Source organism: Nomascus leucogenys, chromosome 4 (assembly GCF_006542625.1).
Source record: "Nomascus leucogenys isolate Asia chromosome 4, Asia_NLE_v1, whole genome shotgun sequence".
NCBI lineage: Eukaryota > Metazoa > Chordata > Mammalia > Primates > Hylobatidae > Nomascus > Nomascus leucogenys.
Genome location: NC_044384.1, coordinates 46348225 through 46366303, shown reverse-complemented (window position 1 = coordinate 46366303; position 18079 = coordinate 46348225). Strand labels below are relative to the sequence as shown.

The 18079-nt window shown below is 35.7% G+C and overlaps 1 protein-coding gene across 2 annotated transcripts in view; it reads right to left on the bottom strand.

The window, feature by feature from the left end:
• CCDC178 (coiled-coil domain containing 178) overlaps positions 1-18079 on the bottom strand; it is a 506700-nt gene that overhangs the window by 476403 nt on the left and 12218 nt on the right. For both annotated transcript variants that reach the window (XM_012506252.2, XM_030810102.1), the window contains exon 3: positions 1263-1342. In XM_012506252.2, the coding sequence (XP_012361706.1) occupies positions 1263-1320 (58 nt within the window). In that variant the 5' untranslated portion in view covers positions 1321-1342. The remainder of the gene's footprint in view (positions 1-1262; positions 1343-18079) is intronic.

Here is an 18079-nt window from a genome sequence, read left to right as displayed (position 1 = left end):
ACTTGCTTTGATCAATAAAATGTGACAGAAATGATAGGGCGCCAGTTCTGCGCATTGGCCTGAAGAGGCCTTCTGTTCTTCTGTCCCTCCTCTTGAAACTGCCAAAACCGAGAGATCAAGCCCCTTAACAGTATGCTGGAATATGAGAGACAAGCAAGTGCAGAGCTGAATCAGCCTAATTTTCCGAGCCAAGACCCTAGACCTGTAAATGAGCTCAGCCAAAATAAGCAAGATAATAATGGTACTGAATTAACCTGTGTCTTACTCCAGATTCATGAGTGAGCTGTACTGAGCCCACCTGATATTAGCAGAACCATCCAGCTGACTCATGCACAAGTGAGCATAAAATGAATGTTTATGATGCTGTATGCACCTGCATTTTTATGGTTGGTTGTTACATAGCATCAGTGCAGCGGTGATAACTGATACAAAGACTACTTATTGTTCTCAAAGTATTCAAGGTTAAGTTCTATACCAGGGTTGGCAAATGTTTTCTGGAAAGCATCAGATAGTAAAAATTTTAGATTTTGTGGGCCAAATGCAGTCTCTGTTGCATATTCCTTATTGTCTTCTTTTTTCTTTTCTTTTCACAACTCCTTACAAATATAAAAACCATTCTTAATTTGGGGTCTGTAAATAAAAGGCTGCTGGCCAGATTTGGGCAATGGGCTATCATTTGCTGACCTCTGTTTTATATCATGCAAAGATATGACATTGCTAACATGATACAGAATAAAAGATGTCAGAGCTCAAGATGCCAAAAAATACAGCAAGGTAATGCAATAAAATCATATAACTTTAAAAATAGAATTATATGAGTATTTTCATTTTTAATTTTCCATGTTTAGCTTCAGTGATGTGCCAGTAAAAGTTTAATATCCAGCTGTTAGTTGGTAATAAATACTAACACCATGACCAATTTGAAGTTACCAGTGGAGTGGAATCGAGAAGAGATACATACAAGAGCTGATTCAAGCACACCATTGTTGTACTGCTTATCTATTTTATTACCTATAACACAGTTCATCCATAATAACATAAACCAAAATAAAATAGACTGATTATAATTCAGATAATGTGTTTTTGTTACACTGACTCACTCTTTTCTCTTAGCTCACTTTACTGGTCCCAGTAAGTTTTAGTTTTGTGACCATTATCCTGGAAAAGATTACTATCTTTGCAGTCGCCCTCCTCTGTAAGTGATTTGAATTCCATTTATCTATGAACTATTTTCAAAGAAAATCAATTTATGACAAACTTACCTATATTGGTTTGATCATCTCTAGTGGAAGAAGAGGAAACTGTCTTGTTTTCAGTCATAGCTATAAGAATATTTTAAAACCTAGTTAGAAAGAAAAATATTTAAATATCATGAATCTAAATTAGTTTATATTTAATTTTACTAAAAATTGTCAATTCAAGAACTGATAGTGTCAGGAAAAAATTCTATAAAAGATATGAGATATATAATATATATTCTTAAGAATATATAAGAATATATATTATATATCAGTACTAAATTATATGTAAAATGTAAGGAAGTCCAACAATGTACTCTTTTTCTCATTAGGACTATTATGATCTCATTCAGAAATATCAAATATAAAAATCTTCATTAAAGAGGGATCTTTGATCTTCTACTTTGCTGGTGACTTAAACCAATACCTAGGCTGACTACGAGATAATTTAGCATTGCCAATTGTAGCTATGGGTTCACAGCCCTGGGGGGATTCTAGAACCTATGACGTTTTCATTTCATATAATAAAAGTTTAACTTTATTACCATCTCTTCTTTACCTTCCTTCAGTTCCTTTTTAAAATATTTTAAGAGTCGAGCAAAAAGTGCAATGGATTTCTATATGTCCATCAACCAATTTCAACAATTATCAATTTGTGGCCAATTCTGAATTCTATACACCCACCAACTGCTCTGTCTCACCTACTTCTGATAATGGTTAAGCAAAACACAAGTATCATATTATTGTATCTGTAAATACTCCAAAACATTTTTAAACATAGCCATAATACCAATAATGTAATTAACACAATTAATGATGTCTTAATATCACTAAACATATTTTGTGTTCACATTTGTCTCACATTTTCTGTTTTTAAGAATTGTTTAAAGTAATAATCCAAGGTCCGTACATAGCATTTAAGTGAAATGTCTCTTAATTATCTTTTAGTCTACGCATTCTGCCTGTACTTTTTTTTCTCCTTGTACTTTACCTAAGTAAATATCAAATATTTTGTCCTATAGAGTTTTCCACATCGCTGACAACCTCCCTTTGCTGTATTTAACAAGTTTCTCTGTTCCCTATAATTCCTGCAAATTGGTATTAATTAGAAACTCAAAGTGCTGAACAGAAAGAAAATAATTCTATAAACACAGAAATAACAATTGTCTCATTTAATTTGCAGATCTAAATCATTATAGAGTTTAGAGACTGGAAATCATCTAATTTATTTTTTGTTTGTTTGTTTTACAAGTCAGAAAATCCCGACTGAAATTAGTAAATTAATGCAATGAAAAAAGACTTCTTAGACAAAAGTGCTATGAAAGAAAACCCTAAATCCAAGCCTAGTGCTCTTCCAAATAAACCACTCTACCTCATAAAGACCAAATAAAGAAAAGTAAGCTATAGAAAAGAGCATAACTACATGTTGAAAGAACATAACAGTGTTTTATGGACATTAACATTTTTTAATTCAATGAAGATTATAATTGAAACATATAATTTTATTTCCTCTACTACACAAAATTACCAGAAAAATTAAATAATATTAATAAGAAAATGAATTCCTCCAGTAAGATAGAACTGGGTAAATTGAAAAAAAGTGCTTCTACTACTATTTAAAATATCTGATTGAAATATAATTTTTGAATCTTCAAAAAAGCATCTAAGAATTAACAAGGTAATAAGGAATACCTAGTTCCAGATCTAACAGAAGTCAAAAATCCAGAGAAGTGAGACTAAAATTTTAGGCCACTCTTTCCCTGGGGACAACATCTGACCCAGGATAGGCAACTGAGAGGTTGGGCAGTACTTGTGAGGGCCACACAAAACTTTGGAAACAGAAGATGGAATCCAGACTCTGCCAAGTGTAGGGGCCCTGAGAAATTAACCCATTCCTAGGACTGAGACCCCAAAAGTCTGTATTTCAAGAAACAGAATGAAACAGAAATAAAGTCTATGAGAAGACTTCCCATAGACTGAAGCCCAGCTTCAAATTACCTGGGTAATTCCAAATCTCAGTAAGGCCATTCTTGCCCATGTTGTGTGTTGACTCACAGGTCACTCAACATACAAAATGACTACATAACCAAAATCAACAGAAACAAAACACAACACAAACTAATCCAAAGATACTCTAAATATCAAAATTACCAGATAATATATCACTAGACAACTTTGATTGACATCTTTATAAATCAATCATGTTTATAATATCAAATTTTAAAATGTCAAAACCAAAAATAATAAAAATTAGTATTGTAGATTTGAAAAGCAGCCAGTTAGAAATCTGTGAACTGAAAATTGCCATAACTGCAATTCCAAACTCCCTGGTTTAATTTTAATGTAGCTGTGACTAGGCTGAATAAGGAAACAGTAAAGCAAATTTAGAAAAAAAAAAACTACCTTGAATGAAGCATGCAGTTACATAAGAACAGAACAGAGCCCTCAGAAATAACACCACACATCTACAACCATCTAATCTTTGACAAACTTGACAAAAACAAGAAATGGGGAAAGGATTCGCTGTTTAATAAATGGTGCTGGGAAAACTGGCTAGCCATATGTAGAAAGCTGAAACTGGATCCCCTCCTTACACCTTATACAAAATTAATTCAAGATGGATTAAAGACTTACATGTTAGATCAAAAACCACAAAAACCCTAGAAGAAAACCTAGGCGATACTATTCAGGACATAGGCATGGGCAAGGACTTCATGTCTAAAACACCAAAAGCAATGGCAACAAAAGCCAAAGTTGACAAATGGGATCTAATTAAACTAAAGAGCTTCTGCACAGCAAAAGATACTACCATCAGAGTGAACAGGCAACCCACAGAATGGGAGAAAATTTTTGCAATCTACTTATCTGACAAAGGGCTAATATCCAGAATCTACAATGAACTCAAACAAATTTACGAGACAAAAAGAAACAACCCCATCAAAAAGTGAGCAAAGGATATGAACAGACACTTCTCAAAAGAGGACATTTGTGCAGCCAACAGACACATTAAAAAAATCCTCATCATCGCTGGCCATCAGAGAAATGCAAATCAAAACCACAATGAGATACCATCTCACACCAGTTAGAATGGTGATCATTAAAAAGTCAGGAAACAACAGGTGCTGGAGAGGATGTGGAGAAATAGGAACACTTTTACACTGTTGGTGGGACTGTAAACTAGTTCAACCATCGTGGAAGACAGTGTGGCAATTCCTCAAGGATCTAGAACTAGAAATATCATTTGACCCAGCCATCCCATTGCTGGGTATGTACCCAAAGGATTATAAATCATGCTGCTATAAAGACACATGCACACGTATGTTTATTGCGGCACTATTCACAATAGCAAAGACTTGGAACCAACCCAAATGTCCATCAATGATAGACTGAATTAAGAAAATGTGACACATACACCATGGAATACTATGCAGCCATAAAAATGATGAGTTCATGTCCTTTGTAGGGACATGGATGAAGCTGGAAACCATCATTCTGAGCAAACTATCGCAAGGACAAAAAACCAAACACCGCATGATCTCACTCATAGGTGCAAATTGAACAATGAGAACACTTGGACACAGAAAGGGAAACATCACACACCAGGGCCTGTCGTGGGATGGGGGGAGGGGGGATAGCATTAGGAGATATACCTAATGTAAATGACGAGTTAATGGGTGCAGCACACCAACATGGCACATGGATACATATGTAAGAAACCTGCACATTGTGCACATGTACCCTAGAACTTAAAGTATAATTTAAAAAAAAAGAAAACAAAAAAGAAAATTCACAAGCAAGCATAAGTTCAACACTCCTGACCTCTACTTTTGGGAAGATGGAATAGATACACACTTTTCCTTATTACTTCCTGTAAGTACAATAAAAAACTCTGGGTGCATTATATGTAAAACCAACATAAGAAGACTGAAAGGTGTAAAGAAGAAGGCAGACTGGCTAGGAGACTTGTTACCAGAGAAACAAGGAGGTAGTAAATTTCTGAGATTTTCTCTATGCTTTGTATGTTCCAAACGTGAAGTAGAAGAGACAAGCAACCCAGAAATGCCAATGGGTATAGACAAAATAAAGCTCCAACAAAAGCCTGCTTTCTTTAGCCAAGAGACCAGGAGAGGGGCGGCTTAATAAGAGAGAATATATTTAGACAATAACACAATAACATCTCTACTCCAGCTAAACACATCAGAAAAAAACTGCCCCGGCCGGGAGCGATGGCTCAAGCCTGTAATCCCAGCACTTTGGGAGGCCGAGGCGGGTGGATCATGAGGCCAGGAGATCGAAACCATCCTGACTAACACGATGAAACTCCATCTCTACTAAAAATACAAAAAATTAGCTGGGCGTGGTGACGGGCGCCTATAGTCCCAGCTAGTCCAGAGGCTGAGGCCGGAGAATAGCGTGAACCTGGGAGGCAGAGCTTGCAGTGAGCCGAGATCGCACCACTGCACTGCAGCCTGGGCGACAGAGCCAGACTCCATCTCAAAAAAAAAAAAAAAAAAAAGAAAAAACTGCCCCCACAAAGACTGAATCAGAAGCCTAGACTATATCTACCCTGGATAGGCTATAATGAGGACCCCAAATTTCCTACTGGGTGATGGTATCAGAGTAAACAGTAGGGATTCAAGACTTTCATCCTTACTGATTGGACTCAAGCACCACACCCTACTCTCCAACTCTGCCAGCATCTCAAGGTCATTTGGAAACTATGTGGGGAGCCTGGACTTCCACCCATACCCACAAGTAAAGAAGTATCTTTATTCTTCCCCACGGGGTAGTGTGAGACATTACTTGCACCACAACCCAGCAGTAAAAAGGCTACAGCTCTCTCAAGGTGTCAGTGAAAGGCACAGAGGGAGAAGTAACAAGGCATTCCTCCTACCCCTTCCAGCCAGAAAGAGCTGGAACTCCCACCCTTGCCCAGCAGTAAAAGTGCAAAGTGCAAATTAAAACCATAATGAGATATCTATCTATGAAAATGACTAAAATTAAAAAAAATAGTTGCAACATGAAATGCTGGCAAGCATATGGAGAAATTGGGTCACTTATGCATTGCTGGTTAGAATGCAAAGTGATGTAACCACTCTGGAAAATACTTTGGCAGTTTCTTTTAAATCTAAAGCTGAACTTAACAATAAGACTCAGCAACTGCACTCTTAAACATATATCCCAGATAACATTTTCATTCAGATTGTACATGAATATTCTTAGCAGTTTTGTCCACAATAGCCAAAACCTTCACACTACCTAGATGTCTCTCAGTGGGTGAATGGCTAAACAAATTGTGGTACATCCATACAATGGAATACGATCCAGAACAAAAGGAAGACTATTGATACATGCAACAATTTTGATGAACTCTACACTAATTATGCTGAGTGAAAAAACCTGCAATCTCAAAAGGATACATATTGCACGATTCCATTTATATTCATGATATAACATAATTCCAGAGTGGGAGAACAGATTAGCAGTTGCCTAGGCCTAGAGATAGGGGAGGAGTAATATCAAGGAATGCTGTGGTGGGGTAAGTCTCATGATGTTGGTGATGGTATACAAAGCTACACATATAATAAAAGTTCACAGAGCTGTACACACATACACACACACACACACACAAATAACTGCAAGTATTACCGCTGAAATCTGAATAAGTTCCATGGCCTGTATCAATATAAATTTTAAGGTATTATTGTTATTATTGTTGTACTATAGTTATATATGATGTTAGTATAACATTGGGAGCTGATAGTTGAAGGCAGCACAGGACTTTCCTGTGTATTTCTAAGCAATTTCATATAAAAATATAATTATTTCAAAATAAAAAGCTTCTCAAGACTGAACCAGGAAGAGATTGAAACTCTGAATAGAACCATAATGAGTTCCAAAATTTATCAGTAATAAAAAGCCTACCAACCAGAAAAAACCCAGGACCAGAGAGATTCATTGCCAAATTCTACCAGACATACAAAGAAGAGCTGAGCTGGTACCATTCCTACTGAAATTATTCCAAAAAATTGACGAGGAGGAATTCCTCCCTAGACTCATTCTATTAGGCCAGCATCATTCTGCTACCAAAATCTGGCAGAGACACAGTGAAAAAGGAAAATTTCAGGCCACGCTCCTTGATGAACACGGATGCAAAAATTCTCAACAAAATATTAGTAAACCAAATTCAACAGCACATCAAAAAGCTAATCCACCACAATCAAGTCAGCTTTTTAAGTGGGATGCAAGGCTGGTTCAACATACACAAATTAATAATGTCATTTATTACACAAACAGAACTAAAAAGATGATCATCTCAATAGATGCAGAAAAGGCTTTTGATAAGATTTAACATCCATTCATGTTAAAAACCTTCAACAAACCTGGCATCAAAGGAACATATCTCAAAATAATAAGAGCTATCTAATAAGACAAACCCATCATCATACTGAACGGACAAAAGCTGGAATCACTTCCCTTGAGAACCAGAACAAGACAAGGATGCCCACTGTCACCACTTCTATTCAACGTAGTACTGGCAGTCCTGGCCACAGCAATCAGGCAGAAGGAATAAATAAAAGGAATCCAAATAGAGAGAGGGTTAAAGTATCCTCGTTTGCAGACAATACGCTTCTATATCTAAAAAAAAAAAAAACAGATAGTCTCTGTGCAAAAGGCTCCTAGATCTGATAAAGAATTTCAGCAAAGTTTCAGGATACAAAATCAATGGATAAAAATCGGTAGCATTTCTATACACCAACAACACCCCAGCTGCATGCCAAGTCAAGAACACAATCCCATTCACAATAACCACACACAAAACATTACCTAGGAATACAGCTAACCAGGAGGTGAAAGATCTCTACAATGAGAATTACAAAACACTGGTGAAAGAAATCACAGATGACACAAATGGAAAATTATTCCATAGTCTTGGATTTGAAGAATCAATATTGTTAGAATGGCCACATTTCCCAAAGCAATTTACAGATTCATTGCTATTCCTACAAAACTACCAATGACATTCTTCACAGAATTAGAAGAAAACTATTCTAAAAAATTCATCTGGAACCAAAAAAATAAAAAAATCCCCACTTCAAACTATACTACAAGGCTACAGTAACCAAAACAGCATGGTACTGGTACAAAAACAGAGACATAGACCAATGAAACAGAATAAAGAGCCCACAAATAAAGCTGCACACCTTCAACCATCTGGTCTTTGACAAAGTGGACAAAAACAAGCAACGGAGAAAGTACTCCCTCTTCAATAAATAGTACTGGGATAACTGGCTAGCCATATGCAAAAGATTGAAACTGGACCCTGTCCCTACACCACTATATTCAAAAATCAACTAAAGATGAATTAAGACTTAAATATAAAACTGAAAGCTATAAAAACCCTGGAAGATAACCTAGGAAATACCATTCTGGACATAGGCCCTAGCAAAGATTTCACGAAGATGCCAAAAGCAATTGCAACAAAAATTGACAAATGGGAGCTAATTGAACTAAAGAGATTCTGCATAGCAAAATAAGCTATCAACAGAGTAAACAGACAATCCACAGAATGGGAGAAAATATTTTCTAACCGTGCATCTGACAAAGGTCTAATTTCCAGAATCTATAAGGAACTTGAGCAAACTAACAAGTACAAACCAAAGAAACCCATTAAAAAGTGGGCAAACGACATGTAAACTTTTCAAAAAAAAGAAATACACGTGGCCAACAGGCATATCAAAAAATGCTCAACATCATTAATCATTAGAGAAATGCTAATCAAAACCACAATGCAATATCATCTCACACCAGTCAGAATGGCTATTCAAAAGTCAAAAAATAACAGATGCTGGTGAGGCTGTGAAGAAAGGGAAACACTTATGCCTTAGTTCAGCCACTGTGGAAAGCAGTTTGATGATTTTTCAAAGAACTCAAAACAGAATTACCATTCAACCCAGCAATCTTTCTTTCCTTCTTTTTTTTTTTTTTTTTTTTTTGAGATGGAGTCTCACTGTGTCACCCAAGCCCAGGCTGGAGTGCAGTAGTGCAATCTCAGTTCACTGCAACCTCCACCTCTCACAACCCACCAATCTCATGATTGCATATATACCCAAAGGAATATAAAGTATTCTACCATAAAGATACATGTACACGTATGTTCATTGCAACACTATTCACAATAGCAAAAACATGGAATCATCCTGAATGCCCATTAATAGTAGACTGGATAAAGAAAACATGGAATGTTTACACCATGGAATAGTACACAGCCACAAAAAGAATGAGATCATGTCCTTTGCAGCCACATGGATGGAGCTGGAGACTGTTAAATCTTAAGTGAAATAACACAGGAACAGAAAAGCAAATATCACATGTTATCACTTACATTGAGTACACATGGACACAAAGAAGGAAACAATAGACACTGGAGCCTACTTGAGGGTGGAGTGAGGGAGGAAGGTGAGGATCAAAAAATTATTAGGTTGGTGTAAAAATAATTGTGGATTTGCCATTATAATTATTATTATTTTTACACCAAGTCTCACTGTCTCCAAGGCTGGAGTGCAGTGGCATGATCTTGGCTCACTACAACCTCTGCTTCCCAGGTTCAGGTGATTCTCATGCCTCAGCTTCCTGAGTAACTTGGATGACAGCCATGCACCCCAACACATGGCTAATTTTCTGTATTTTTAGTAGAAATGGGATTTCGCCATCTTGGCTGGGCTGGTCTTGAACTCCTGACCTCAGGTGATCCATCTGCCTTGGCCTCCCAAGGTGCTGGGATTACAGGCATGAGCCACTGTGCCCGGCCTGCCATTACTTTTAATACCTATGGAGTACTACTAATATGCTTATTACCTTGATGAAATAATCTGAACACCAAACCCCCATAAGACACAATTTATATGACAAACCTGCACATGTACCACTGAAATTAAAATAATAGTTAAAAAAGTAAAAAAATTAAAAAAGCTTAAAATAAAGGCATAAAGGAAAAGCAAAAAGATAGCTAGAAAATCCTCATACTTGTGGAAATTTAAAAATACACTATAAATAACATATATAAAAGAATATATCACAATGGAACTTAGAAAATATTTTGGACAATGATTATGAATATAAACATATCGTAACATGTGGAATACAACCAGAGAAGCAATTAGAGGAGATGGTGTGGAGGTGGGAGGGAGTCTATTTTAGACAGGTTCTTCTGAGAAACTCTCTTTGATGAAGTGACATCTACCTATAATTAACTGAAGGAATGTGCCAAAGGATTTTAGGGAAGTGTTTCCAGGCATTGCTGACAAATATGCAAAGGTCCTATAGCAGAATGTGCTTACAGTGGCCCAGATGAAGTAATGATAGGTAATTATTAATTCTAGAACCAGTTCTAGTACAAAAGTACAAACTAACAACAACAACAACAACAACAAAAAGATCTACTGCATTTCAGCTGATATTGCTGCAAAGCATTCCATCATGCTGGCCCCAGCTTTCCTTCCTGCAACCCTCAGGCTGTTTTCATGAATGTGGCAGTAGCCTGGTTTGTTAACTTGCCAGGGTAAGATCTTAGATCTTTTGCAGTTCTTGCCAGGAAGCTGATTGTTAAAATTTTATGAATCTTGCAAGCCAGTTGTGGTTATGTTGGTAGCTCAAAATGAACCACGGTGAATAGATTTATAACATAGAAATCAGCAAATGCTACAAATCGAGATTTGTTTCTGTTTTTGTCTTGAGAGCTAGTTGTTAAACATTTATGAGTACACCACGACCAGAGAAAGATTCACGAAAAGACAGGACAAGGGCTGTATCATTTGGCAGAACATAAGGTCACTGGAAGAGCAGATGAGAGAATTACAGATGTAATGGCTGAGCTGGGTTAGGTTATCAATGCTGGAATGAGTTATGCTCAGTCAGAAAACAATGAATAGATAATTTGGTGGTTCTAGAAACAGGGTTATGAGAATGAATAGAGTAATAAAAATGGACTAGTAGAAAAGGAAAGGTACTATTTTGCCTAAAAAGTTTACACATCAATTGTTTCAAAACTTGTGTCTTCTTAAACTCTCTATTCCAACTTCTCTCTTTTGAAAAATATCACCTCCTGCTTCAGAGACGAAATAGAAGGAATCAGACTTAGATTTGAATTCACTATCCCAAAACCCACAAAGCAAAGACATCTGTGCCCTTCCTCACAGGCCTCTGCTTTGGCAATGCAGGGGTCTTCCTCTACTGGTTTCTTATTCTTCTATCTGTGCTAGGGAGCTCATACATCCTCTTGAATTATTACTTCAATTACCATTTTTAAATTCTTATCTTACTAAAAATCTCTTTTGTGCTCTTTTATTAGAATAATTGTTTCTCTTGGCATGCATGAAGCCACGCATTCTTTTCTTTTCTACCCCATTACAATAAACAGAAATGCTTTTTTTCCCATTGTTACGATCTAAGGAAACCATTTCATTAGTGTTTACAGTCTGATTGTCTTTACCCATTTTCCTTTCCTCTCTGGCCAATTATTCTACTTTCTTCTAATGACACATTAACATTACATTACACTTTTATGATCTTTTCCTTTACTTTCTCTTTTTTCCATTAGAATATACAATCTGTGTTATTCACTTCTCTAATCTTAGCATCTTCAGCAGCACCATCCAATAGAACTTTCATGATGAAAATGTCCTAAATCTGTACTGTTCAAAATGGAAAGCACTAGCCACAGTATCACCTGAGATCACTTCTGATCCCTTGAATATCAATATAACTTGGCTAAAGCAACCAAATAATTGACTTTTAATTGTATTTTATTTTAATTAATTTAAATAGCTACATGTGGCTATTGGCTACCATACTGGACAGCATAAATCTATGCAATGCCTGGCACATCTGGTGGAAAATGTCTGGTTGAAAATGAAAGGAAGCATGATGAAAAAACACATGAATGAATGAAATACCTGCAATCTGTTTATAATCCTACAGATTTGCCTGGAACTTCACTTTTCACCCTGTCTATTAAAGTTTTCTAGCATTGGTTCTGTTATCCAGTTTTTATTAGAATATTTACTTGTTTCCACATTTCAAGAATATATGACACATATATATCCTTTTGTTTCACCATTCTTATGCTAGCATCTCAGCAAATCACCATATTCCTCTAATTTTGTTTGCTTCTTCATAGCTAAAGCAAAAATTATGATCTATCATTCTGGTCAGAAAACCTCACTTTACCCATTTTCTCTCACAATTTTATTGGAAATTGTCTTGTTTCATTTATAGTGAAAAATTGCATAACCGTATAAAAATAATGTTGTACCCTATAACCCAGCCTAAAAAAATAGTTAATAATACAATTTAAATTCCTATTTAGTCCTCAGTGGTTACATTTCCTTTCTTGCCTCACCAGAAATTACAGCCATCAAAATCATAATCCAATGATTTCAGTATATTTTTACCACATGTATGTCCTCCAAACAAAATACTGTGTAGTGTTGAGTTAGCTGTAAAACTATCTGAATAATAGTACACTGTAAAAAAATTTGACATAATATTTTCCCATTTAGAGCACGTTTTTAGGTGTAGTCATGTCACCACATGCAGCTATATTGTGTTCTTTCACTGCTGTATAGAATTTTATTGTATTAGTATATTTATTCTCCTATTGATAAACACTTCCATTGTTTTTAAATATTTTCCCTTTTGTAACCAATTTTGTTTTAAGGATTCTTGTACACTTTTCTTTGTGTATAGCACTAGAGTATCTCTAGGGCAGGCATGTGGGGAAACACATGTTGGTGTGTGTGTGTTTTACCTTCAAGAGTTCTAAATAAAGAAGTACTTTGTTAATTCTTTGCATTATGAAGATCTTCTCCCACTTTATTCCATGTTTTTTCTTTGACAAAATGTTGATTTTTTAATGGAAAAAAAGCATCCGTTTGGATCATCCGTTGCTCAAATCCACAAATAATTACTAAAGTTAGCAACTAGACAACTTAGAAAACTCATTCCAAACACCCATAAAAATTAAAGCCTCAAAGTCAATGATGGTAAGTGCCATCTACTCTTGTAAAACCTAATACTTATCTGTATTTATAGATTTTATCTTCGTCATATTGTTTCTTTTTATCTACGTTATTTTAATAGCTTTGATATAGCTATGCAATTAATAATAAACTACTTTCCTATTCTTTCATATTCTCATGAAAATATTAAGTTTAGTTCATCTTAAATAATTTCATTAGCCATTATTCCCTTGTTTATCTTTTCCAGTAAATAGTGCAAATATATTGGTATTCTTCCAGTAATTATAAAAATCATATTCACTTGTTTACTTTTACTGGTTTTATCTATAGCTTAGCTGATTCACTTTATCCAAATATGCCCAATATTAGTTAGATGTCTACATGTCTTTTGTAAAGAAGATAAAAATGGTTTAACAATGGAAAATACTTCCTAATCTATAGAATATTTGAAAAATAACTACTCGCTTTTTTCCAGGTTTACACCTATAATATAGCTGAAATTTTGAACTCACTTAATGTCATAGTGTAAGGTATGTGGATGCGCTTTAGTCAAGGAATAGGCCAAGGCAGACATCCAGGCCTGCGTGACTCACTGGGATTGGTGTACAGGCGCACACCTCCACTTGTTATATAACCTATTTGTGTAAGTTCATACTTGGTTCTAAGCCACTATTGTCTGTAGAAGGTATAACTACCCTTCTGACGCTGTGCATAAGGCTTGACATGGCGCTGGCACCCACAGAAAGAGACAGAGAGAGAACCACAACTGTCCATCTTGCATACAGACACAGGGGAGCCACGGCCAAGAGAGAGAAAGAGTTAAGCTGCTGACCCTAAAGGCAAGGGAGAGGCTGACGTGCAGGCGCGGGGTGGCAGGAGCCACAGAGCTGGAGCAGACAGCTCAGAATAGGACAGTGTGAGAAAGCTGCTAATGAGATAGCTAGCGTAAGAGAGCTGCTGATGAGAGAGCTGCTGAATTAAACTGCATTTCACCTGCCGACAGCCCCGAGTGTTCTTTCAGCTATCTGCCCATCCACTCACTCCCCTCGAACCTTGGCATGGGCTCGAACCTGACCCCAGGCGTGACATTTGGCGTAGTTGTGGACCTAACACATAGTTTAAATAAAAATTGTGTCAGCAGGGCTTAAAACCTAGATGACTGGTTGATAGGGGCAGCAAACCACCATGGCACATACATACGTATGTAACAAACCTGTAAGTTCTGTACATGTATCCTGGAATTGAAAGTAAAAAATAAAATAGTGTCCAATATTTTATCTATACAGCTTCTAAACGCCTATGCAAGGTTAAACATAACAAATAAGACCACAGAATACAAAAACAATCAAGCAAGGCAGCAAACAGGAAACAGAGACAGAATCTCAACCAAGGTCTGAAAACAGGAATTTGAATATTAACAGAAGCAGTAGAATGACCAACCACTACTGAGACAGTTTAAAATGTCTAAATCAGATTGCCAATTATATTGACTGTCCTCAATTAATTTAAAAACAAAATTTTTTTAAAAAAACTCTGTAATCTGAAACACAATGTTTATGGAAAAGATACTGGGAAATTTCAGCAGTCCATCCATAAGAAAAACAGAATTACAGGGACTCACATGCTGTCAGCATTCTCCCTGCCATGGCCTCAGATTCTCTTTTTATAGTCATTTCCATTTTCTTTCTGCGGTTTGACTTTTCCGTGTTTCAGAAATCTTAGCTGCTGATACCTCCTGAGTTTTATAATATAAAGCTTCAGCCACCAAAGAGAAGCTGACTCTTTCTTACACTTGATTCCAATTATCTCAGAGGATTTTAATTAGCCTTACTTAGACCAGGTGTCTGTTTCTGATCCAATCAATTGTTGCTGGGAAGTCAGGATACTTGTACTGTGCTGCTTGAGTCTGTTCTCTGTCCCTGGCTACATTCATGGCCAAGGTGAGGATGCTGTCTACTAACACGGCTGCTCTCATAATGATACTGGGGCTGATGGGGCCGAGGAGAGAAGAGAGGAGCAAGTCTAAGTCGACATTTCTAGAGACTCTCTTCCAAAAATAGCAGTCAGATTAACAGGTGGTGGTTCTACAGCCAGTAGAAAAATATTTTGGCTATCATGCAGAGATGTTCCTGATGTATTTTTTCTTTTTTCGTTTTTTTGTCTCATCTCTGTAAACACCTGGAGACGGGATGTTCCTGATAAGCAGTTTTTCAACAGAAAACAAAGCTATATTATGAGGTAGCAAAGATTATATCACTAGAAGTCATAAAGGAGAAGCTATAAAATAATTTATTAAGTATGATATAGAAAGGATTAAAGAAATGTCTAAGAGACTTAACTGAATTATTCTCTATCTCCTGACTTCGTGATCCGCCCACCTCAGCCTCCCGAAGTGCTGGGATTACAGGCATGAGCCACCGCGCCTGGCCTAACTGAATTATTCTCTAAGATCCACTTTAATATTCTATAATGCTTGATTTATTTCATTTCAGCCACCCATTGTTTCCTTTAGTAACATTAGCTTGTAGCTTTATGTTTATGTCACTGTGACTTATTTAGGAAACAAAGATGAATAGATGAATAAGGCAATTTGCACCCTCAAGGAATCCATCAATTTGACCAGACACAACTTTTTTGGTAATAGCAAGGAATTTTTTCACAGGGCATAGAAGTTACATGCCCATGAGACAATAAAAATGTTAAATCATACATTCCTGCCATCTCTTGCCTCTCTATTTTACATTCTATATTCTAACCACACCAGTCATCAAGACAAGCCGTCTGCTTCCATGAAGCCATTCCTTTGCAAAGTCTCTTTACTCTTCCTTTCCTGAGGTCTCTAACTAATATAAAGTTTCCTTTTACTTCTCACTACAAAACATATTTGCTTTCTTCTTTCCTTGTACTTTCTTACCAATTCAGTATCATATTGCACTTATAGTCTCTTGAACAATTGTGTATGTGTGTTACTTTTCCTACTGAATTAAGAGATCTGAAATGGCAAGGGCTTTGTTTTATTTTTTATAATCAAAGCCCAACAGAGTATAAAATTATTTAATTGTATTATAATAAAATGAGGATTGTCAACAATGGGAAAATTTCTGAAAAATGTGATCTTGAAAATCAAAGTTTGAGTTATTGTTAATAAAATAAAGTAAAATAATTAATATTTACATGTATTTTAAAGAGCTTCCAGACTTAATATTTGCTCTTAATGTGAAGGAGCATAATCCTGCCTTAAACATAGAAAAGATTCATATTTTATAATAAACTATAGGTCAATATTCTACTCACGGATTCTAGGGAAAATATTCCAGTTTTCAAGATGCAACCACTATGATTCATTTTTAACAATTATTTTCAAAGTTATTTCAAAGTACAATAAAGAAAAGTGGTTTGCAAATAAAGCAAAAACAATAAAAGCAGACAGAAAAGCCAAAAATGTACTTGTCAAATATTGACTGTTATTTTAACTTAAGTTTCAAAATGTAAAATCTTATTTTAGAAAATTTATAGTAACTTAATAGGAGACAAAAATAAATCATGCCTTGAGAATTGCTTTTACAAAGAATATCTTCTTTACAATCTTTTTTATTATACAATAATAGACTAGATTTTTTGTAACAATGCAGAAGGTATTACAAAATAGTAAAAAATCCTGAAAAGATCATTGTTCCACATCTTTCCTATACATAGTTACAAAAATTTCTTTTATAAATCTTTAAACTCTGTAACTATGATTCCTAATCTCTCCTCTCTTTCTTTGATAAAGTTCTATTGACTGTATATTATGTCTGTATTACATCCAATAGATTAGAGTTAAGATGCTTTAAATACCACATCTCATGGTTTTGCTAAAGCCAAGCACATCTTCGGAAAGATTAAATATCATTTTTCTCAAAATAAATCCAATTAGAACTCACAGAGTCAGTTTCTACCCATATATCCACAAAGATATCTCATACTGTATTCAGAATTTGTCTGAGTAAAGAGATGAGCCTTTCACCTTCTGGTAATTACTTGAGACTTAAAGAGTGACAGGCAATTCAAATCAGCTTTCACGATGTTAAATTATTTCCTAGGTCAATATTATGTATCATGTGTTATTATTTCACCTCTGAGTTACATCAAACAATTTTGCAGTGAATATCCTACAAGCATTTACATTTTCTGACAAAATATAAAGTACTTACATCATTTATATTGAATAAGTACTTTTTGTCTCAAATGTAAAATAAATTTTGATAAATTTGAAGCTTCAAAATTCTTATGAAAAACGATTTTGTGAATTAGAAAGTACTATGCTGTTTTATTATGACATAGCTTTTGTTCCTGAAGAAATTTCTTTCAATTCTATTTTTAAGAATGTCAATAACTATTTATTGAACACTTCTGCAGATGTTTGATAGACATATGGAGGTATATAAGAAAATAATGAGACAACTCCTGCCCTCCAGAAGTTTTCATTTATTTGGAGATATTACTAACACATAAAATATCTAGAAAAGTCTTAACCCAAGAAAAACAAAAATGATAGCTTACACTTAAAACATACCAGTTATTCATTTACTCCTCAGCAGCCTACTGGCCCTATTTTTGTAGAGAAGATCCTAAAGTACTGAGAGGTTAAACCATTTACCAGGTGCTATCGCTGGGCAGTGCAGAGTCGGATTTAGCCCAGGAGTGTGTCACCATGTAATCCCAGCACTTTGGGAGGCTGAGGCAGGCAGATCACGAGGTCAACAGATCGAGATTATGCTGGCCAGCATGGTGAAACCCCGTCTCTACTAAAAATACCATAATTAGCCGGGCATGGTGGTG